The 24,959-nt window shown below is 43.4% G+C and overlaps 1 protein-coding gene across 6 annotated transcripts in view; it reads left to right on the forward strand.

The window, feature by feature from the left end:
- The window catches only part of PSIP1 (PC4 and SRSF1 interacting protein 1), a 168,164-nt gene that overhangs the window by 93,430 nt on the left and 49,775 nt on the right, over window positions 1–24,959 (forward strand). For 5 of the 6 annotated variants that reach the window (XM_073572154.1, XM_073572149.1, XM_073572151.1 and 2 more), the window contains 2 exons: window positions 3,602–3,803; window positions 15,760–15,878. In XM_073572154.1, the coding sequence (XP_073428255.1) occupies window positions 3,602–3,803; window positions 15,760–15,878 (321 nt within the window). The remainder of the gene's footprint in view (window positions 1–3,601; window positions 3,804–15,759; window positions 15,879–24,959) is intronic. The other variant, XM_073572150.1, reaches the window with a different exon arrangement.

A 24,959-nucleotide genomic window follows, 5' to 3' on the forward strand; every position in this document is an offset into this window, starting at 1 on the left:
TTCCGCAAAATTAACATGCTACGTTTTTTACCGTTAAGCGATTCCGCAGCGGTAAAAAACGCACCATTGGCACAACATTCTTTTAAAAATGCATGGAATGCTTTTTTCAAGCGTTTCCGCAGCAGAATAGTGCGTTTATAAGCTTAAAAAAATGCTACGTGGGCACACAGCCTTAAAGGTCATTTTTGTGGGGAAAAAATAGGATTTCTTATTTTCACGGCCGGGCGTTATAAACTTTAGTGAAACACTTGGGGGTTCAAAGTGCTCACCACACATCTGGATAAGCTCCTTGGGAGGGGTCTAGTTTTCAAAATGGGGTCACCTTTTGGGTGTTTCCACTGTTTAGGCACATCAGATGCTCTTCAAACATGACATGGTGTCCAAACTCAATTCCAGCGAATTTTGGTTTGAAAAAGACAAATGGCACTCCTTCCCTTCCGAGCTCTGCCATGCACCCAAACAGTGGTGTGTCCCCCCCCCCCCCCACACACACACACACACACATATGGGGTAACAGCATACTCAGGAGAAATTGCACAACAACTTCTGTCCATTTTCTCATTTTACTCTTGTAAAAATAAAAAAAATGTTGCTTATACAGTAGATCATTTTTGTGACTAAAAAGTTAAATGTTCATTTTTTTTCCTTCACTTTGCTTCTGCTCCTGTGAAGCACCTGAAGGGTTAATAAACTTCTTGAATGTAGTTTTGATCAGCTTGAGGGGTGCAGTTTTTAGAATGGTCACTTTAGGTATTTTCTGCCATATAGACCCCCTCAAAATGACTTCAAATGTGAGGTGGTCCCTTTAAAAATAAAATAGTTTGTAAAAATGAGAAATCGCTGGTCAACCTTTAACCCTTATACAGTGGGGAAAAAAAGTATTTAGTCAGCCATCAATTGCGCAAGTTCTCCCACTTAAAAAGAGAGAGGCCTGTAATTGACGTCATAGGTAGACCACAATTATGAGAATCAAAATGAGAAAACAAATCCAAAAAATCACTTTGTCTGATTGGCAAGATTTTTTTTCCCCAAATTATAGTGGAGAAAAACTATTTGGTCACCTAAAAACATGCAAGATTTCTAGATTTCTGGCTCACAGACCTGTAACTTATTCTTTAAGAGGCTCCTCTGTCCTCCACTCATTACCTGTAGTATTGGCACCTGTTTGAACTTATCTGTATAAAAGACACCTGTCCACAACCTCAAACAGTCACACTCCAAACTTCACTATGGTGAAGACCAAAGAGCTGTCGAAGGACACCAGAAACAAAATTGTAACCCTGCACCAGGCTGGGAAGACTGCATCTTGAATAGACAAGCAGCTTGATGTGATGAAATCAACTGTGGGTGCAATAATAAGAAAATGGGAAACATACAAGACCACTGATAATCTCCCTCGATCTGAGGCACCATGCAAGATCTCACCCCATGGGGTCAAAATGATTACAAGAACGGTGAGCAAAAATCCCAGAACCACACGGGGGGCCCTAGTAAATGACCTCCATAGAGCTGGGACCACCATAACAAAGGCTACCATCAGTAACACACTACGCTGCCAGGGACTCAGATCCTGCAGTGCCAGACGTGTCCCCCTGCTTAAACCAGTACATGTCCAGGCCGTTTGAAGTTTGCTAGAGAGCACTTGGATTATCCAGAAGAGTATTGGGAGAATGTCACGTGGTCTGATGAATCCAAAGTAGAACTGTTTGGTAGAAACAAAACTCGTTGTGTTTGGATGAGACAGTTGCATCCAAAGAACACCATACCTACTGTGAAGCATGAGGGTGGCAACATCATGCTTTGGGGCGGTTTCTCTGCAAAGGTACCAGGAAGACTGATCTGTGTACATGAAAGAATGAATGGGGATGTGTATCGTGAAATTTTGAGTGCAAACCTCCTTCCATCAGCAAGAGCATTGAAGATGAAATGTGGATTGGTCTTTCAGCATGATAATGATCCCAAGCACACCGCCAGGGCAACGAAAGAGTGGCTTAGTAAGGCCTGTTTCACACTTCCGTTTTTTGATGTCAGTGTAAATCTGCCAGAATGTGAAAAAACGGTTCCATCTCCGTTGTGGCACAAACGGAGGCCACCGGATCCGGGTTTTTGACGGATCCGTATTATCAGCTAGTGGTGGAAATTTAAAGGAATACAAGCCTGGAGAGAGTGTGTGAGTCCCAGAGCAAAGCTTCCGGGCATGCGCACTTCAAAATAGCGGACCGTCAAGCAAAAAAAAAAACGTTGCAGAGTCCATCTCATCCGCCCGGGACACGCTAACATTTTCACGGATCCGTCGAAAAAACGGGTGGGACGGACTACCGTCAGTCAAGATCTGCCGATAATGTGAGTCTGGGGGAAAAACGGATCCGCCTCTTTTTTGGCGGATCCGTTTTTTTCGAAAATTGGCGGATTTTGACTGACGTCAAAAAACGGAAGTGTGAAACAGGCCTAAGATGCATATGAAAATCCTGGAGTGACCTAGCCAGTCTCTAGAGCTCAACCCCATAGAATACCTTTGGAGGGATTTGAAAGTCTGTGTTGTCCAGTGACAGGCCCAAAACATCACTGCTCTAGAAGAGATCTGCATGGAGGAGTGGGCCAACATACCACCAACAGTGTGTGCCAACCTTGTGAAGACTTACAGAAAACATTTGATCTGTCATTGCCAACAAAGGATATACAACAAAATATTGAGATGAACTTTTGTTAATTTTTTGTTAATGACCAAATATTTATTTTCCACCATAATTTGCAAAGTAAATCTTACCAAATCACTGAAGGTGATTTTCTGGATTTGTTTTCTCATTTTGACTCTCATAGTTGTGGTCTACCTATGATGTCAATTACAGGCCTCTCTCATCTTTTTAAGTGGAAGAACTTGCACAATTAGTGGCTGACTACATACTTTTTTTTCCCCCACTGTAACTTCCAAACAAAAAAAATTTGGTTTCAAAATTGTACTGATGTAAAGTAGACATGTACGAAATGTTCCTTACTAAGTATTTTGAGTGACATCCCCGCTATTACAGTGAGCCGTGAGTGCTCACGGCGCTATTGGGGATCTCTCTGCAGCTCAGGCCGGTTGGCAACAGAGCCCAGTGACCAGAGCTAACCTCTATGAAGTTACCTTAAAGGTATAGCTGGGAGTGTCATTAATGGTGACAAGATGGAAAAGTCTCCTCGTCATTTACAAATTCTTGGTCACATTGACGATGACCTCTACCGATGCCACTTCAGTGATGGATTCCTTTTCAACTTTAGTAGACCTGCTCCTTTTATCAGCAGGGATGTTGGAGCAGGTTTATCGAGGGATTTCGTATTTCCCACAGTTGATTAGGTTGCACATCTTGTTGGAGTGCTTTTACACACAGTAGGATTTTTCTTCTTTTTTTTTTTTTTTTTTTTTTTTTCATCCTCCTAGTGTTTCTGTTATCAAAAACACTGTGGGCCAGGTGACTACATGAAAGTTTATAATAAAACAGACTAAAGGTAACTTTATTTTTTTTGTAAAATTTCTTTTTATTGTAGTAATAACCCATCATTTTTTCCTCCTACTCTGTATCTAGTATAAGGGCATCTCTTTCTGTTTCTTTATGAATAGTTCAAGCGAAGAAGATCAGCATAAAAAGAAGGTCTTGGATAATAAACTTCAAAAGCAGCAGCTTGTAAGAAAAGATGAAGAAAGTACTGGAGAGGAAGAAGAAAAACCAAAAGAAGCCAGCAAAAGGGAAACTGAAACCAAGAAGAAAGTTGCAAGCAAAGTTGATTCCGATGCTGAAGATAGCAGTCAGGAAGAAGAAAAGGTGTGTGTTTGTGTCTCTTCTGTTGATTAACAAAAAGTAGCTTCTTGATAATATGGATATTTCCAAAAATATGTCCAACTGATTTATATTCTTGCTCATTGAGATGTCAATATCTTCATATAGTAGTATTCAGCATTCCATGATGAACTTGTATTCTGAATTATAGATTTTCTTCAACATTTACTTTTTGACATGTAATCTATCATTTGGAAAAAAGTGTGAAAAAAAAATCCTGCTTATTTGCATCTAGAAACAATGTTTGTGACATAACACTTCCTGTTTCACAGATCCATATCATCAGCTCACTTTCCCCCTCCTCAGGCATAGCCATAGTGCAGACAGCCAGGACACAGGCACCCCTGTTGTGATGAATTTTCATCATATTAACATATAAAAATCTTCTGATGTTTGAGTGTTATCCAAGGCACAACATAGTTAACAACATTCAGACGCTTGCATATATACGGATTTTTCCATGCAGCCTGTAACTTGTTCTGCACCATAGGAACGAAAATAGAAACCTTCTGCCCTCATAGACCCTCAATTTGGCATTATGGTCATACTAAAGTTTATTGTTGGCTTGGGTCACATTCTCATGAGCCAGGTTGGTCAGTTCATGCATTTTACTTTTTAGCATCATTAAATAGAACACCATAACTGCTGAAGTTTTGGGGCTAGCCTTTGAACAGTTCTTTTAATCTAATCAATGAACCTTATCTTTATTCCATAATTAAAGGAGATGAAAGCCCTTGCGGCTTGGGGTAATCAAACAAAACATGTGGGAGTTAACATTCTCAGTCTCTATAAGCATCTTAAACATTTGTTTCCGAGGCTCATTGAAGCATTCACATTGCCCGTTAGTCTGAAAGTAATGGGGATTTTAGGCTTGTATTTTCCTGCAGAGGCTTTTCTTTAGGTTACACATGAACTGGGTCCCTTGATCAGTCAACAACTCTCTGGAGAAACCTACTCGAGAAAGTAGTAAGTGGCATTGATGACCACTATGGGAATACTGTGTATTCCAAAACTGTTGGATATCAATGGACACTTGCTGGAAAGGCTCAATCACTTATAGACATTTCAAGTTTTTCCAGTGCTTAGCCAATCATTGTCAATCTTGCACAATTTGTCAATTGTCACGGTTGGAACAATAAGAGTTTAGTTGTATGAGCTTTAGTATTTGTACTCCGATGTCCTGTAAAAGGAATTTCATGTGCAATCCTTAAAGGGGTTGACAACTTTTGGTTACATTTTTTTTCCATGTATTTTGGGCTAAAAATCACTTTTTCCATTTGGGTCTCATTACAAATTTTGCGCCATTTGTCTTTTTCAAGCTTTGTTTTATTGTGGTCTGTGGCTATAAATTATCCAAGGAAACTCTGGAAAATACAGCTAAAAAAGAATTGCAAACTGTCCTGTGAGACTGTCAGAGCGAGCTCACTGGCATATTCTCAAGTAAAGAGGTCGGCCACTTTCTCTTAGTGCAGCATTCTTCACAAAAAGGCCAGCTCTTCTACCTATACACTACCGTTCAAATGTCTAGGGTCACTTAGAAATGTCCTTATTTTTGAAAGAAAAGCACAGTTTTTACCCTTCGCCACAACAGCACCCACTGGAGGTATCGGATCCACCCCACTTGGAACAGGAAACCCTACAGGAAGATAAAAAGGGGAGGTCCACCTTTCCTCCTCAGCTCCGTTTTTTGGTTTCCTGTTCCCAGGGAACCTCAGGATTTATCCTTCAGGAAGACGTACCTGGGCCATATGCACGCCGCCTACGTGGTGTCCATGAGAACGGCAGGGGCTGCGGTCTGGAAGCAGCGTCGGGGGAGACTTCGCCCTCGTCTGATGGCTAAAGGTGATGACCGGGTCTGGGAAGGGCCGCCCGGTCTCACCTAGGGGCGCGCCAGGTGGCACCAAGCACGCAGGAGCCACCGCTGCAGGAAGCGGTAAGTGTGGCAGTGGTGCGAAGAGAAAAAAAAAAAAAGGAGAGAGGCAGCAGTGGCGGCAGCGTCGTGAGAAGCGCGGGCCGCATACAAAAGCGGCGACGCGGTAGCCGGCCGGCGCAGATGCTCCTAGGCCCTGGAAGTAATGAGTGAACTTCCGGGGCATGATGGCTGAGGAGCGCAACGGTGCATGCGCGGTGAACTCTGGGAGCAGGAGCGACTTCCGGGAGAAGAAAAAAAGAAAAAAGATCTATTTAAACCAGCGCCGCAGCTTAGCGGCAGGAAGCCATGTCATCCCCAGCGGAAGTACACGCTCCTGCTATAGACTCTGCGGGGGGCAACTCCTCCTGGGACCGCGCTACCAGGACAGACACCGCCCGCAGGAGCGAGGCGCAAGAGTCAAGACCTAGGACAGGATCTCAGCCATCTGATCCGGTAATAAAAAGCTTCACTGGGTGAGTGTGCAATATATATACTCTGCCTATTAAGCTGACCTCCCCCCCCCCCCCCTCCTCCTTTCGCCATGTCTCCTCTCTTCCAGGCGAAGAAAAAAGAGAAATCCAAACATAAAGAATGCGCTTTATGCGCTGAGCCTCTCCATTACTCCTACCCCAAAAAGCTCTGTAAGCAATGCACCAGAGAGACTAGACAAGGGTCGGCGGTGTCTTCAAAGGACATTCGGGCCATAATTAGAGCGGAAATACAGGCTATTACCCGTGACAGTACTCCCTCAGAAGCTAGGAGCAAAAAACAGGTGACCCTCCGCTCAGAGTCAGAGGAAGAACAGGAGTTAATCTCTGATTCTTCACTCGCATCATCGTCATCATCCTCATCAGACATTGAGGGACGATCTTGTTTTTCCCTGGATAGTGTGGATAACCTAGTCAAATCCGTGAGGAACACTATGGGGTGTGAGGAGACAAGGGGGGCGCCCAAACCGCACAAGAAATAATGTTTGCGGGGTTGGCGGAAAAGAAAAGGAGAGCGTTTCCAGTAATACCGGCAGTTAAGGCCTTAATAAAGAGAGAGTGGGAAAAACACGATCAAAGAAGTTTTCTCCCATCGGCCTCAAAGAGGAAGTATCCATTTAGCGATGACGAGCTATTAAAATGGACCAAAGGTTGATGCCGTTGTAGCCTCTACCTTGAAGCAATCTACTATTCCAGTAGAGGACGCAGGCTTATTGGCGGACCCGCTAGACCGTAAAGCGGAGTCATCATTAAAAAGGTCTTGGGAGTCTACCACAGCCGATAGACACGATATCCCTGAAATATTTGTCAATCAAAACCGGCCCTCTTAGTGGCACTGACGGCAGCTAGGAGAGTGAGTGATATCAAAGCCCTATCCATAGACTCACCCTTTTCTCAGATATACCAGGATAGGTTAATATTAAAACCAGACCCCTCATACCTACCTAAGGTATCCACAAGATTCCATAGATCTCAAGAGATACTTCTCCCAACCTTCTTTGGAGACCCCTCCACTCCGGAGGAGCGGAAATTCCACACCTTGGACGTTAGAAGAACTGTCCTAAAATATATTGAGAGGTCCAGGAGCTGGAGGCAGTGTAGGGCACTGTTCATATTTTTTCAGGGCTGTAAAAAATGGTACGGAATCATGAAGAGCACCATTTCCCGATGGATCAGGGATGCCATTCGCTTAGCCTACTCCTCGAAAAATGAAGAGCCTCCGGAGAACATCAGAGCACATTCCACCAGAGCAGTGGCAGCCTCATGGGCCGAGAGGGGAGACGTTCCGATTGAAGCCATATGTAAGGCAGCAATTTGGTCAACCCCTTCTACCTTCCATAATCACTATAGACTTGACCTTTCATCAACTTATGACCTAAGCTTTGGCAGGACTGTCCTTGGCATGGTGGTCCCACCCAGGTGATGGTCTCTGGAATCTCTCCAGTGGGTGCTGTCGTAGCGAAGGGTAAAAAGCCGGATTACTTACTGGTAATGCCCTTTTAATGAGTCCACGACAGCACCCCTCACTACCGTCCCTGCTAAGATATTAATAATAAAGTGTATCTGCTAAGGATGAATAAGTAAAAATTAGGAAAAGACATTGCCTAACCTTTGGTGGTCCTCCTAGTACTCTGAAATACAAAACTGAGGAGGAAAGGCGGACCGCCCCTTTTTATCTTCCTGTAGGGTTTCCTGTTCCAAGTGGGGCGGATCTGATACCTCCAGTGGGTGCTGTCGTGGACTCTTTAAAAGGGCATTACCGGTAAGTAATCCGGCTTTTTTCCAATGAAGCTAACATTTAAATGATTCAGAAATACACTCTATACATTGTTAATGTGGTAAATGACTATTCTAGCTGCAAACATCTGGTTTGTAATGCAATATCTTCATAGGTGTATAGAGTCCCATTTCCAACAACCATCACTCCAGTGTTCTTATGGTACTTTGTTTGCTAACTGTGTAAGAAGGCTAATGGATGGTTAGAATACCCTTGAAAACCCTTGTGCAAGTATGTTAGCACAGCTGAAAACAGTTTAGCTAATTTATAGCTTCTCTAACATGACCTTCCTTTGAGCTATTGGAGAATCTGGAGCATTACATTTGTTGGTTCCATTAAACTCTCAAAATGGCCAGAAAAAAAGAACTTTCATGTGAAACTCGAAAGTCTATTCTTGTTCTTAGAAATGAAGGCTATTCCATGCGAGAAATTGAAGATTTCCTACAACGGTGTGTACTACTCCCTTCAGTGGAGAGCTCAAACAGACTCTAACCAGAATAGAGAAATCAATTTAAGAAAGTCCTTACAGTATCATATGGTTCTAAACAGAACATCAAATCAACAATGTGAGTCCAGACAATCACCACCGTCCAGAGCACAAAACATGAACCATGAAAGCAATTGATTACGTTTAAAATAATTTTTATTAATATTAAAAGTTAACCCCTTCATGACCAAGCCTATTTTGACCTTAATGACCAGGCCATTTTTTGCAATTCTGACCAGTGTCCCTTTATGAGGAACTCAGGAACGTTTCAACAGATCCTAGTGATTCTGAGAATGTTTTTTCGTGACATATTGGGCTTCATGTTAGTTTTAAATTTAGGTCGATAATTTTTGCGTTTATTTGTGAAAACATCAGAAATTTGGCGAAAATTTAGAAAATTTCGCAATTTACAAATTTTGAATTGTTATTCTGTTAAACCAGAGAGTTATGTGACACAAAATAGTTACTAAATAACATTTCCCACATGTCTACTTTAGATCAGCACAATTTTGGAAACAAAATTATTTTTTTGTTAGGAAGTTATAAGGGTTAAAAGTTGACCAGCGATTTCTCATTTTTACAACAAAATTTACAAAACCATTTTTTTTAGGGACCACCTCACATTTGAAGTCACTTTGAGGGGTCTATATGGCAGAAAATACCCCAAAGTGACACCATTCTAAAAACTGCACCCCTCAAGCTACTCAAAACTACATTCTAGAAGATTATTAACCCTTCAGGTGCTTCACAGGAACTAAAGCAACGTGGAAGGAAAAAATGGACATTTTAATTTTTCCAACAAAAATTTTCTTTTAGCATAATTTTTTTTCATTTTCACATGGGCAACAGGATAAAATGGATCCTAAAATTTGTTGGGCAATTTCTCCTGAGTACACCGATACCTCATATGTGGTCATAAACCACTGTTTGGGCGCACGACAGGGCTCAGAAAGGAAGGAGCGCCATTTGACTTTTTGAATTGAAAATATGCTGGAATATTTAGCAGTTGCCATGTCACGTTTGGAGAGCCCCTGTGTGCATAAACATTGGAGCTCCTCCACCAGTGACCCCATTTTGGAAACTAGACTCCCCAAGGAACTTATCTAGATGCATAGTGATCACTTTGAACCCCCAGGTACTTCACAAATTGAACTGTAAAAAAAAAAAAAAAAAAGTACTTTTTTTTTCACAAATTTTCTTTTAGCCTCAGTTTTTTAATTTTCACATCGGCAACAGGATAAAATGGATCCTAAAATTTGTTGGGCAATTTCTCCTGAGTACACCGATACCTCATATGTGGTCATAAACCACTGTTTGAGCGCACGGCAGGGTCCAGAAGGGAAGGAGCACCATGTGACTTTTTGAATGGAAAATTAGCTCCAATCGTTATCGGACACCATGTCGCATTTGGAGAGCCCTTGTGCACCTAAAAATTGGAGCTCCCCCACAAGTGACCCCATTTTGGAAACTAGACCCCCTAAGGAACTTATCTAGATGTATAGTGAGCACCTTGAACCCCCAAGTCCTTCACAAAAGTTTATAACACAGAGCAGTGAAAATAAAAAATAATTTTTTTTCCTCCAAAAATGATTTTTAGCACACTATTTTTTTTAATTTTCACAAGGCTAACAGGAGAAATTGGACCCCAAAAGTTGTTGTACAGTTTGTCCTGAGTACGCTGGTACCCCATATGTGGGGGGAAACCACTGTTTGGGCACATGGCAGGGCTCAGAAGGGAAGGAGCGCCATTTGACTTTTTGAAATGCAAATTACTTCTAATCGTTAGCAGACACCATGTCGTGTTTGGAGAGTCCCTGTGTGCCTAAACATTGGAGCTCCCACACAAATGACCCGATCTTGGAAACTAGACCCCCTACGGGACTTATCTAGATGCATAGTGAGCACTTTGAACCCCCAAGTGCTTCACAAAAGTTTATAACGCAGAGCCGTGAAAATAAAAAAAAAATTTTTTTTCCTCAAAAAATTATTTTTTAGTGCGCAATTTTTTATTTTCACAAGGGTACCAGGATAAATTGGACCCCAAAAGTTGTTGTCCAGTTTGTCCTGAGTGCGCTGGTGCCCCATATATGGAGGGGAACCATTGTTTGGGCACACGTAAGGGCTCGGAATGGAGGTAGTGACGTTTTGAAATGCAGACTTTGATGGAATGGTCTGCAGTCGTCGTTAGGTTTGCAGAGCCACTGATGTACCTAAGCTGTGGATCCCCCCACAAGTGACCCCATTTTGGAAACTAGACCTCCCAAGGAACTTATCTAGATGCCTGGTGAGCACTTTGAACCCCCAAGTGCTTCAAGAACTTTATAACACAGAGACGTGAAAATGAAAAATAAAAAAAAAAATTCCACAAAAATATTTTTTTAGCCCCCAATTTTTTATTTTCCCAAGGGTACCAGGAGAAATTAGACCCCCAAAGTTGTTGTGCAATTTTTCCTGAGTACGCTGATACCCCACATGTTGGGGTAAACCACTGTTTGGGCACACGCCAAGGCTTGGAAGGGAGGGAGCACCGTTTGACTTTTTCAACGCAATATTGGCTGGAATCAATGGTTGCACCATCTCGCGCTTGGAGACCCCCTGATGTGCCTAAACAGTGGAAGCCCCACAATTCTAACTTCAACCCTAACCCCAACACACCTCTAACCACAGCCCTAACCCCAACACATCCCTAATCCCAACCCTAACCATTACCCTAACCACAACCCTACCCCTAATTCCAACCCTAATTCTAACCCTCTTTCCAACCCTAACCCTCTTTCCAACCCTAACCCTCAAGGAAAAATAAAAATAATTTCTTTATTTTATTAGTTGATCCTGCCTATGGGGGTGATAAACGGGGGGTTTATTTACTTTTCATTCTGTTTTGATCACTGAGATCAAAATGAATGAATGGAAATTGCAGCCGGCAGGTGCACTGCGCATGCGCCCGCCATTTTCCAATATGGCGGCGCCCATGGTCCGGGACACCGGGAGCCATAACGGCACTCGGTGAGTACCGGGGGGTGGAAGGAGGGGCGATCGGAAGCCGGGGGGAGCGGAGGGAAGGCGGGGGGGTGGGGAGATGATAGCGGAGGCACATCGCCGCTGTCATTCAGTGGCGGGGGGCAGATCGCCCCCGTTAACGGGTGGGGGGGGGGGTCGGATCGCTGTCACCAGCCATGTCCGATGCTACAGCAGCGTTGGACGTGGCTGGATTGTAATATTTCATCAATTTTCATTGATGAAATATTACTATCGCTCTGATTGGCTGTGTCACTTTTAACAGCCAATCAGAGCGATCGTAGTCACGTGGGGGCAAAGCCACGCCCCCTATGGTGAAGAGCAAAGCCCCCTGTATCTGCTGGTCGGGTGACCTTTCAGTGACCTAGGTCACCCGACCCGCAGGGGGGCTTTAAAGTCATGACGCCACATAGGCGTCACTGGTCAGATTGGCACCAGTTTTCATGATGCCTATGTGGCGTCATTGGTTGTGAAGGGGTTAATGAACCAATTTAACAGCAAAAAGTCATATGACTTTTTGCTGTTAAATTGGTTCATTAACTTTTAATATTAATAAAAATTATTTTAAACGTAACCAATTGCTTTCATGGTTCATGTTTTGTGCTCTGGACAGTGGTGATTGTCTGGATTCACATTGTTGATTTTATCTAACCAGAATAGAAAGAGAAGTGGGAGGCCCCAACTGAGCAGCAAGACAAGTACATTAGAGTTTTTAGTTTGAGAAATCGAAGCCTCACAGGTCCTCAACTGGCAGCTTCATTGAATGGTACACGAAAAACGCCAGTGTCAACGTCTACAGTGAAGAGGAGACTTCGGGATGCTGGCTTCAGGGCAGAGTGGCAAAGAAAAAACCATATCTGAGACTGGCTAATAAAAGGAAAAGATTATTATGGGCAAAAGAACACAGACATTGGGCAGAGGAAGATTGGAAAAAAGTGTTATGGACAGACGATTCCAAGTTTGAGGTGTTTGGATCACACAGAAGAACATTTGTGAGACGCAGAACAACTGAAAAGATGCTGGAAGAGTGCCTGACGCCATCTGTCAAGCATGGTGGAGGTAATGTGATGGTGTGGGGTTGCTTTGGTGCTGGTAAAGTGGGAGATTTGTACAAGGTAAAAGGGATTTTGAATGAGGCTGGCTATCACTCCATTTTGCAACGCCATGCCATACCCTGTGGACAGCGCCGGATTGGATTGGAGCCAGTTTCATCCTACAACAGGACAATGACCCAAAGCACACCTTCAAATGATGCAAGAAGTATTTAGGGAAGAAGCAGGCAGCTGGTATTCTATCTGTAATGGAGTGGCCAGCGCAGTCACCAGAACCCCATTGAGCTGTTGTGGGAGAAAGCTTGACCATATGGTATGCAAAAAGTGCCCATCAAGCCAAACCAACTTGTGGGAGGGGCTTACCTCAGCAAATTAACTGCTAGAAAGCCAAAAGTCTGCAATGCTGTAATTGCTGCAAAGGGAACATTCTTTGACGAAAGCAAAGTTTGAAGGAGAAAATTATTATTTCAAATAAAAATCTTTTTTTCGAATCTTGTCAATGTCTGGACTAGATTTTAAATTTATTTGGCAACTCATTTGATTAATAAACATGAGTTTTCATGGAAAACACAAAATTATCTGGGTGACCCCAAACTTTTGAACGGTAGTGTACCATGGCTGCCTGCTGGTGGAGGAGTATGTGTTCAGATCAGTCTGTGATCAGATCAGTCTATCAGCCTCCTCCAATTATAAAATATCCCATAAGGTAAAGCTTTTTTTGTTTGTTTGTTTGTTGTTGGTAGAGGCTGATGGGCTGGTCTAGTCACATGCTTCTCCACCAGCAGATTTTTTTGTGGGACAGAAGTGCTGCCCTTTTTGTAAGGAAAACTGCACTAACAAGAGAAAGTGGCCATCCTCTATACTTGGGTATCAGTGAATGAGCTCATCCAGACTGTATGACAGGAGAGTATAGAATTATTAGCGTATTTTTATTCTCAGCTTCTTTCAACTGATTTTTGGCCACAGACTGCATTAGGCTATGTTTGCATTCTGTGTTTTTAGAGATTTTTTTTTTCCCTCTGCAGGCAAAACCTGCTTGAAGCTGCTACAAAAAAGAAGGTTTTGCCTCCTTATTGCTGCCATTTTATTGTCTCTTGTGCACACTGATAGTTTAATGCCCCGGGCCCCCCCCCCCCAAAAAAAAAAAATCACGATGCAACAAAACAGAGGAAAACCTGGTATCTGCGTTTTTGCACTTACCTATGGTATCCTGTGTGTGAAAAAATGCTACAAATATGCAGAAAAAACGCTGAAAGAAGTGACATGCTGCAGTTTTCAAAAAGGCAGCAATTTTCCAAATCAGCCAGGAAAATAAATCTCATGGACTTTGCTGGTACTGTAATACGCAGCTTAAAATTTGCATAAATGCAGGAAAAACACGTGTGAACATAGCCTTAAGGCTATGTACCCACGTTGCAGAAATGCTGCGGAAATTTCCGCAATCCCGCCGCTGGTAAAACGCATGCGAATTCACATGCGCTTTTCGCGTGGAAAACAAGCGTTTTGCAAGCGTTTTTCGCTTGCGGAATACTTGCGCATTCCAAGCGATTAGTATCGCTTGGAAATAGGATGTTAAAATAATAAAAAATATTATTCTCACCTTCTGACGGCCCCCGATCTACTCTGTGGCGCTCCTGGCATCTTCTGGTCCCAGTAATGCTTTGCGCGAAGGACCCGAGATGACGACGCCATCAGCGGTCATTCGCGCAAATCATTACTGGGACCGGAAGATGCCGGGAGCGTGGTGAGAGGCGGGAAGGACTCCGGGGGCCGCCAGAGGGTGAGTATATCATAATTTTTTATTCTATTTTATACAGGATTATGGTACCCAGAGCCTGCAGGACAGTCTCCTCTCCTCCAGACCCTGGGTACCATCTGCACATGAGACGCTCACTTTATGCATGGTGGGCATAGCCACATGCGTAAAGTGAGCGTTTCACTGCAATCCTACGGGTGTGGAATTGCCGCGATTCTGCAAGAAGAATGGGCATGCTCCGGATTTTTCCGCTATGCGATTCCGCAGCGCAAAAATCTGCAGCATTAGCACAGCATTTCAGGATTGCATGGGATGCGGGTTTTTTGCGTTTTTGTGGCGATTCCACAGCGGAAAAACGCAACGTGTTCACACAGCCTAAAGTTGAATGTGCAAGAAAACAAAGCCGCTACAAGGTGCAAAATTTATAATAAAACCCAATATCAAAAATGATTTCTTACCCCAGAATGCATGTAAGAAAAAAAAAAAAATGTCCCCAAAGGTGGTCAACCCCTTTAATAATTATAAAGGGAAAAGTCAGCAACACATTTACAGTCAAAACCTGCTCTCTTGGCATTAAAGAAGCTGCTTACAAGCAGGTTTTGCTGCGTTTTAGTTGTCTTGTGTATGTTGACATGTTTTGTGACCCCCAAAAAAGCAGTTTTTGCTGCGGCTTTGCACTTACCATTGTTTCCCATGGGTAATAAAAACACTGAAAGAAGTGACTTGTTGCAGTTTCCAAAAGCTCAGCAGTTTTCCAAATCAAGTCTGGAAAATAAAACCAAAGTGTGTGCATTGGGATTCTGAAATCTCATAGACTTTGCTGTACTATAAAACGCAGCTTAAAATTTGAATAAAACAGCAGCTAAAATGCAACATGTGAACATATCCTTAATGTATATTGCGTTATATAGTCCTGTAAAAGGATCCTAAGCTGAAATTCTAACATTGGTGGAGTTAAATCTGTTCTGCATTCAGGTACTGCCTGTCAAAACGTGTGTGAATGAAGAAATTTAATTCACTGAATAAATAGCAAAATATATACAGGGTTACTCAGCTATATGTTACTTATACTGACATGCTTTAATGAGATTGTCCAGACAATAGGTATTTAATTTATGTACAGGACATGTCATGAATAGCAGATTGATTGGTATCCAACACCTAGCACCAAAACATCTAGCATCATCATTGGGACTGTAGAGCTGGACAGCAGCCTCTACATTTGGAATGGCGCAGTGCTCTGCGTCTTGCTGGATCAAAAAAAAAGTGCTGATAGGTGAGTGTGTGCTTGGTGTCAAACCCCAGCTATTTGCTATTGATGACCTATCACTTAGATAAATAATTACATTCTTCTGCCTGGATGACACCATTAAATGTGTTAATTCTGAATTTGGTGAGTTGTGGAATTGATCTATTTATAGCACTATTAATGTGTAATTGTTTTGTAATAGAAGGGCAAAGTTGGAAAAGCTTCCCAACCTGCCCAAAAGAGAGGCTTGAAGCCAGTACATGAAAAAGAAGTAGTTGTTGAGAAGAAAAGGAAACAAGAAGAAACAGTGGAACTAGAGAGGTAAATAACTCCGCAAAATGTCTGTTATACAGGAAAAATATATATTTGTGCCATCTTAGCCAGTAGATTGAAAAATATTACAATTTGAGAGTACTCCGTGGTTCATACCTTTTTAATGGCTAACTGAAAAAATGGTAGCAAATAGCAGCTTTCAAGTCTACTCAGGTCTTTTTCATCAGACTCTGTATAACATAAAACTTAGTCACACTTCTACATAACAGGACACAGGAATGATGCAGTAAATAAGACAAGTGACGCCAAGCAGAACTATTGGTGTGGGGGGGGGATTAATGAACGCAAAAGTTGTAACAAGCGATCTGTTTCACCCACGCAATGACAGAGTGTGAGCTGTAATTGTGCAGTCCCTCTCCTCTCACGTCAGTATGGCCAGACCAGAATACCTTAACAGCTAGAACTGAGTGTCAGTGGTTTGGAGGAGAGGCTCGGTCGTGTGATGCAGAGTAAAAGGAAGAAAAAAAAAAAAACAGCTCACCTGCTGCAGTATGTGGTGTGTGCAACAAATCCAAAAAAAAGAAGTTAACCAGCTTCCAAAAAAATTCCAAGATTTATTTGTTCACAGATTATCTGTGAACAAATAAATCTTGGAATTTTTTGGAAGCTGATTCACTTCTTTTTTGGATCGGTCCTGTGATGCTTGGCTGCTGGGTCCTGTCAACAGCACGTCACTAAGCTGCTGTGCGCCGTGACATTTTCATCCGGCCTGCTGGCCTTCAAGCATTGCCATTTACTCTCTGTGCTTAGGTCACACGATTACCTGGGTTAGGTGAGTTGAATCGCGTGGCTGCCTTGCTCGGCTGCCATGGCAATCCTGTGCAGCAAGCATTGTATGTCAGCCTATCAGCAGCGCTTCACGGTGCCTGCTCCTTTAGGCCCGCCCCTTCCTTTTAAGGCTGCACTATATTGTGTAGCAGTATTTTGAAAATGGAATGTGTGTCAGATACTCTTGACGTCCTACTTCTGGCACTCACTGGAGCGCAGCAAATGCTAGCGACACAGGGGTTCTCTTCTGGGACTGAGGACCGGGTAGGTTGTTGGCATCCTGGGATCCTTACAATGTCATAGTCTAAAGAAGACCATGCTCCTCCATTGGCGCAGCCCATACTAGTCACTTAAGATTGCGACTTTGCAGTTCCGCCTTTTTCTTCGGTTTCCATCACTGGAAAATTACGGCTGTCAGGTCAGACCCAGAGTCTCCCAGAGGTCAGCGAGATCATCCTTTAAATCTCGGGTGGAAAGCCCTCTGGTTCAGAGGCAGTAGCGGTGTTAACATTATCTGACAGGCGGCCCCCACTGGGAGTTTCTGCCCGGGTGGCAAAGAGAGAAGTCGTCTCTTCTGGCTACATCAGAGTTTGTCGCTCTTCCTTGAGATCAACAACTTTTCAAATGTCTCTTCCCCAGTTTAAGAGCTAGTTTCAATCAAGCTGTAGCATCACTGGTTCAAACAGGAGTAACCATGAGAGTTCCTCATTCAGAACTGAGAGGGTTCTAATAAAACCTATTCATCATCCGGTCAAAAGGATGGTTCTTCACTACCCTTTCTAGATCTAAAACCACTGAACAAATGGGTGCACCTGCGTCACTTCAGGATGTAGTTGCTCCGATCAGTCGTGACATCCATGGAGTTTCTGTTCTCGATTGATTTCAGGACGCATATCTTCATGTACATATCTTTCCCGCTCATCAGCGATTTTCTTCGCTTTACAGTCAACCAGGATCACTTTCAGTTCATGGCCTTATTTTTTGTCTTGGCAACGGTGCCCGGGGTGTTTTACTAAGGTTCTATCCCCAGTTATGATTTACTGCGGGAGTTGGAGGTAATACCCTACCTGAACGATATTCTGGTCACCGCACCTTCCTTTTCCCAGAAAATGGAGAGTTTGCAGATTATTTACTGGAACAATTCGGATGGATTGTCAACAGAGCAAAGTCATTGTTAATTCCGACACAATGGCTTCAGTTTCTAGGGATGATATTCAACACAGTTCAGTCGTAGAAAAGGCTAGCGCCGCAGTCCTCTGTCCAAATTCTGATGTAGCCAAAGAGATATTCTCTTCGGTGTTGCATGAGTCTTGGAGAAGATGGTAGCAACGTTTGAGGCAGTACCGTTTGCACAATTTCATTCAAGGCACCTATAGAACACCCTGTTGGGACAAGTCAGTACAATCTTTAGACCATCCAGTCATCCTTCCACTTCTCTGTCGCCAGTCTCTCAGGTGGTTGATGTCCCCCCTATTAATCCAGGGTTGCACCTTCCCCATCCAGTGGCAGGTTCTGACCATGGATGGATGTCAGACTTATTGGATTGGGGTGCCATCTGCCACCACTTGTCGGTTCAGGGATCCTGGAATAGTCAGGAGAGACTCTATCTGATCAATGTATTTAAACTCAGAGCCTCCCGTTTGGCTTTTCTATATTTGCAACACATGGTTCTAGGATTGACCATCATGATCCAGTCAGACAATGCCAAGTTAGTGGCTTATATAAACTGTTAAGAAGGGACGTGGCGTATATTCACTATGTCAGAGGTGGTGGAGATAATGAAATGGGCAGATGACAAGGTTCTTCTGATCTCGGTGGTTCATATACCCGGAGTGTAGATCTGGGTAGAGACTTCTTGACCCGCCAGCAGGAAGAGGCAGGAGAATGGGATCTTCATCTAGGGGTGTTCAACCAGATTTGTCGTTGGTGGGGTACACCAGATGTAGATCTGTTGTCGTTCAAATTAAACAACAAGGTACCAAGATTTGTCGCAAAATCTTGGGATCCTCAGGCAGCCGCAATTCCCTGGTGCGAGTTCTTCCTTCCTTACCTATTTCCGTATTTACCTCTTTTGCCTAGACATCTCAAGAAAGTCAAGACAGAGGGGATTTCAGGTATCCTCCTCTCACTAAACTGGCCTTTTAGGGCCAGGTAGGTGGATGTGATCAACCTTTTGACGGTTGTCCCTTCGACTCTTAAATGTCCAGATCTTCTGTCACGGAGTCAATTATTCCACCAGAATTTGCAGTTGCTTAATTTAACAGCATGGCTGTTAAATCCACGATTCTGAGGGAAGCAGATGTATTAGAATCATTCATCCAAACCTTGATCGAGACACGAAAATCCTCCTTGCTGCGCATCTATCACCACACTCGGGCGATCTACTTTTGCTGGTGTGAGTTTTCTGTAATTTCTCCAATGTTCTTTTCTCTGCCTGTACTGTTCTCCTTCTTGCAGAGGGGGTTGGAGTCAAAGTTGGTGCTTAATTCTCTCAAGGTACAGGTGTCCGCCTTGACTGTTTTTTTTCAGATAGATGTGGCCTCTAGACCTCGCTGTTTCTTGTATGTACTCGGGCTTCAACATAGGCCTTTTCTGAAGTCACCCTGTGTGGAATGGAGGGTTTTCATGTGTTTTAATCTCCTAAAAGACCGGGCACAGCTTCGGTAAAGTTCCTGTCACAGCCCGCTGCTCCGCTCTGCTTGTTTCAGTTCGCCGGCTTTCTCTCCCTGCCCCATGACGTCATCTATATTAACCCCTTCATGACCCAGCCTATTTTGACCTTAATGACCTGGCCATTTTTTGCAATTCTGACCAGTGTCCCTTTATGAGGTAATAACTCTGGAACGCTTCAACGCATCCTAGCGATTCTGAGATTGTCTTTTCGTGACACATTGGGCTTCATGTTAGTGGTAAATTTAGGTCGATAATTTTTGCATTTATTTGTGAAAAAATCAGAAATTTGGCGAAAATTTCACAATTTTCAAATTTTGAATTTGTATTCTGTTAAACTAGAGAGTTATGTGACCCAAAATAGTTACTAAATAACATTTCCCACATGTCTACTTTACATCAGCACAATTTTGGAAAGAAATTTTTTTTGGGTTAGGAAGTAATAAGGGTTAAAAGTTGACCAGCGATTTTCTCATTTTTACAACAAAATTTACAAAACCATTTTTTTTTAGGGACCACCTCACATTTGAAGTCACTTTGAGGGGTCTATACGGCAGAAAATACCCAAAAGTGACACCATTCTAAAAACTGCACCCCTCAAGCTACTCAAAACTACATTCTAGAAGATTATTAACCCTTCAGGTGCTTCACAGGAACTAAAGCAACGTGGAAGGAAAAAATGGACATTTTAATTTTTCCAACACAATTTTTCTTTTAGCATAATTTTTTTTCATTTTCACATGGGCAACAGGATAAAATGGATCCTAAAATTTGTTGGGCAATTTCTCCTGAGTACACCGATACCTCATATGTGGTCATAAACCACTGTTTCGGTGCACGGTAGGGTCCAGAAGGGAAGGAGCACCATTTGACTTTTTGAATGGAAAATTAGCTCCAATCGTTATTGGACACCATGTCTCGTTTGGAGAGCCCCTGTGTACCTAAACATTGGAGCTCCCCCACTAGTGACACCATTTTGGAAACTAGACCCCTTAAGGAACTTATCTAAATGTATAGTGAGCACTTTAAACCCCCAAGTGCTTCACAAAAGTTTATAACGTAGAGCAGTGAAAATAAAAAATGATTTTTTTTTCCTCAAAAATGCTTTTTTTAGCACGCTATTTTTTATTATAACAAAGGTAACAGGAGAAATTGGACCACAAAAGTTGTTGTCCAGTTTGTCCTGAGTACGCTGGTACCCCATATGTGGGGGGGATCCACTGTTTGGGCGCACGGCAGGGCTCAAGGGAAAGAGCGCCATTTGACTTTTTTAAATTAAAATTGGCTCCAATCGTTAGCAGACACCATGTCGTGTTTGGAGATCCCCTGTGTGCCTAAACTTTGGAGCTCCCCCACAAAAGACCCCATTTTGGAAACTAGACCCCCTAAGGAACTTATCTAGATGCATAGTGAGCACTTTGAACCCCAGGTGCTTCACAGAAGTTTATAACGCAGAGCCGTGAAAATAAAAAATATTTTTTTTCCTAAAAAAAATATTTTTTAGTCCGCAATTTATTTTAACAAGGGTTCGCTGATACCCCATATGTGGGGGATGACCACTGTATGAGCACACGTCAGGGCTCGGAAGTGAAGTAGTGACATTTTGAAATGCTGACTTTGATGGAATGGCCTGCGGGCATCATGTTACATTTGCAGAGCCCCTGATGTACCTAAACTGTGGAAACCTCCCACAAGTGACCCCATTTTGGAAAGTAGACCCCATAAGGAACCTGCCTTGATGTGTGGTGAGCACCTTGAACCTCCAAAAAATGATTTTTTTAGCTCGCAATTTTTTATTTTCACAAGGGTAACAGGAGAAATTGGACCCCAAAGGTTGTTGTCCAGTTCCCCCCCCCCCCCCCCCATATGTACCCCATATGTGGGGGGAATCCATTGTTTGGGCACACGTCAGGGCTCGGAATGGAAGTAGTGACATTTTGAAATGCAGACTTTGATGGAATAGTCTGCGGTCGTCATTACATTTGCAGAGCCCCTGATGTGCCTAAACAGTGGAAACCCCCCACAAGTGACCCCATTTTGGAAACTAGACCTTCCAAGGAACTTATGTAAATGTGTTGTGAGCACTTTGAACCCCCAAGTTCACAGAAGTTTATAATGCAGAGACGTGAAGATGAAAAAATCATTTTTTTCCCACAAAAATAATTTTTTAGCCCCCAATTTTTTATTTTCCCAAGGGTAACAGGAGAAATTAGTCCCCAAAAGTTGTTGTGCAATTTTTCCTGAGTACGCTGATACCCCATATGTTGGGGTAAACCACTGTTTGGGCACACGTCGGGGCTTGGAAGGGAGGGAGCACCGTTTGACTTTTTGAACGCAAAATTGGCTGGAATCAATGGTTGCACCATGTCGCGTTTGGAGACCCCCTGATGTGCCTAAACAGTGGAAACCCTTCATTTCTAACATCAGCCCTAACCCCAACACGCCCCTAACCCCAACACACCCCTAATCCCAACCCTAACCCTCTTTCCAGCCCTAACCCTCTTTCCAGCCCTAACCCTCTTTCCAGCCCTAACCCTCTTTCCAGCCCTAACCCTCTTTCCAGCCCCAACCCTCTTTCCAGCCCCAACCCTCTTTCCAGCCCCAACCCTCTTTCCAGCCCCAACCCTCTTTCCAGCCCCAACCCTCTTTCCAGCCCCAACCCTCTTTCCAGCCCCAACCCTAATTTTATTAGTTGTGCCTACCTATGGGGGTGATAATCGGGGGGTTTATTTACTTTTTATTTCATTTTGATCACTGTGAGAGTGATCAAAATGAAAGAATGGAATCTGCAGCCGGCAGATTCGGGCGGGCGCACTGCGCATGCGACCGCCATTTTCCAAGATGGCGGCCCCCATGAGCCGGAACCGCGGGACACCGGGAGCGACAGGGGGACTCCGAAGGTACCGGGGGGGTGAGGCGGGGAGCGAAGGGAATGGGAGAGGGGGGCAGATGATGACAGCGGCGGCAGATCGCTGCTGTCATTCAGTGGCGGGGGGGGGGGTCGAATCGGTGTCTCCAGCCATGTCTGATGCTACTGCAGCATCGGCCATGGCTGGATTGTAATATTTCATCAATTTTCATTGATGAAATATTACTATCGCTGATTGGCTGTTAAAAGTGAAACAGCCAATCAGAGCGATCCTAACCACGTGGGTGCAAAGCCACCCCCCCTGGGCTTAACTGCATGTTGTCCTGTATCTGCGGGTCGGGTGACCTTTCAATGACCCCGGTCACCCGACCCGCAAGAACGCTATTTATAGCATGACACCTACTGGGGCGTCATGGGTCGTTTGGGCACGACTTTTCATGACGCCTACGTAGTCGTCATGGGTCGTGAAGGGGTTAACTATATAATAAATAATTTGTAACTATATTACAAACTATCTTGAGGGGATTGCTGGGATACTACGACCTTTATTTACTTTGTTTCTCAATGTTAAGCAGGGTAGGAGGATTGTATTTGTTATTAGTGGAGTTTATTTATATAGGTTAACTCATTATGGAGAGAGATTAAAGGGAATCTGTCACCCTTTTTTAGGACTATCAGCTGTCGGCATTGGCATCAGGGGCATATCTACAGCATTCTGTAATGCTGTAGATAAGCCCCCATGTAACTTGAAAGATCAGAAAAACAAGTTAGATTATACTCACCGGAGGGGGCGGTCCGGTCTGCTGAGTGTCTCAGTCCGGTCCGGCGCCTCGCATCTTCATATGATGCCATCCTCTTCTTCCCTTCCTGTAGTGGCTCCAGCGCAGGCGCACTGCTCTACCCTGTTGAGGGCAGAGCAGAGTCCTGCAGTGCGCAGACGTCGGGAGAGTCCCTTTAAGAGGTAACATATCTCTGAGCTTTTAAGTGCTATTTGATCAGTCTTTGTTGTTTTGTGAACCTAGATAAGACTATAGTTCTTTAATAAGTTAAATTAGACACTTATTTCACAGTTAGTGGCTAACTTCAGGACTTAGACTAATAGGGATTCCTTTCTTCAGACATTCGTGTTAGGGTCCTGTTTCACATAGCGACACACCAGCGATCCCGACAACGATACGACCTGGTAATGATCGCTGGTGCATCGCTACATGGTCGCTAGTAAGCTGCCAAACAGGCAGATCTCTTCAACGATGCAGCAACGATACGGGGATCCGTATAACGGCCTCGGCGGTCGTTGGTACCTTGTCAAACAGCAGCTTTTCTGACGACTCACGCCTGCGTCTGAGATCTGCGTCGCCAACGAGGTCGCTCGTCGGCGTCAAACAGTGATGCATGCTGGCCAACGATCAAAAAATGGCCCAGGACATTCGAGCACGATCAGCGATATCTAGTGCAGGGCTGTGGAGTCGGTAAGCCACAGTTGCGACTCCGACTCCTGGATTCTATCAGGCTCCGACTCCGACTCCTTCATAAATGGCCAATTCATAACAACAAATTTACTGTTGTAAAATATTAAACATCGTGCTTATTCAGTTTCTCACCATCATATAAGTAATCAGACCACTTAGAGCAAAAACTACATTTATTAGAATACAATTAGAATATAGCAAATAACTTTTATAAACTTTTCTAAACTGTAAGTAAATATGCAATAAACACTTTTATGCAGTTAATAAGAAGAAATCTATAAATTTGTCCTCAGAAAAAGTATTGCCTCTGTCAGATCCTCCTTCATGGATGCCCTCAAATCTGATCTAATTATTTTGAGAGCAGAGAACAACCTCTCTACACTAACTTGTGTTGGTGGCAAAGCAGTAACCACTCGGGCAACATCTCTGACAATGTCAGGATACAGAGGAATCGCTTGTTGCACTGTTATTTTTAATGAACGGTCAAATTTCTCAATTTCTTTTAGTGCACATGAAAAATTCTGCTGAAATGTACTGGCTGTGTTCCTTGATGGGGATGACTCTTCTATGCGGGAACGCTTTGCACGGTCCTTGTGATCCAAATATTTTTCGAAATTAAATTCTTCATCAGTTGATGATGAGGGTGAAGATGTGGCAGGACGACCAAATTCTTCTTGTTCCTCCTGACTGTTCTGCAACCCTTTCATCCTTACTGCTATTTCAAACAGAGCTTCTTTTCCTTTACTTAGCTGTTGATCATCTAGAAGAATCCGATGCATTGGGTCTACATAAACAGCTGCCAAAAGAATGTTATTTTGTAATAGTAGCTCCTCTCTCCGTTTCATTGATGTAGCAATGCCACTTGCAATTAACCCTCCTCTTTGGGACAGGCGAAACATCAGGTTCTTCCACTCCTTTAAGAAAATACCTGGAGATAAGTCCTCTGCTTGTAATTTTTTAGTCACTGTAAATGGGTGCTCTAGCAATTTTTCCAGCTCAGTCACCTGATTCCACTGACTTTCATTTAGCGTCAGTTGAGGGTTAGCCATGTCTACAAGAAAGGTTTTCAGTTCAACCAAGCGCTGAATCTTTAAGTAAGTACTGCCCCATCGTGTGGCTTGATCAATAATTGCCCCTTTTCCAGCACGTCTCTTCAAAATTGAGTCAACTTTAGGGGCTCTGGCAACAGTAGCCAATTTTCTCACCTTGCCAATCAGTGCAGCAGCATGTCCTTCTTGCAGACTGTCTCTTATAGCCAGCTGTAGCGTATGCACAACACAGCGCATGTGATGA

Source organism: Dendrobates tinctorius, unplaced genomic scaffold (assembly GCF_039654945.1).
Source record: "Dendrobates tinctorius isolate UK_male_01 unplaced genomic scaffold, ASM3965494v1 ptg000031l, whole genome shotgun sequence".
NCBI lineage: Eukaryota > Metazoa > Chordata > Amphibia > Anura > Dendrobatidae > Dendrobates > Dendrobates tinctorius.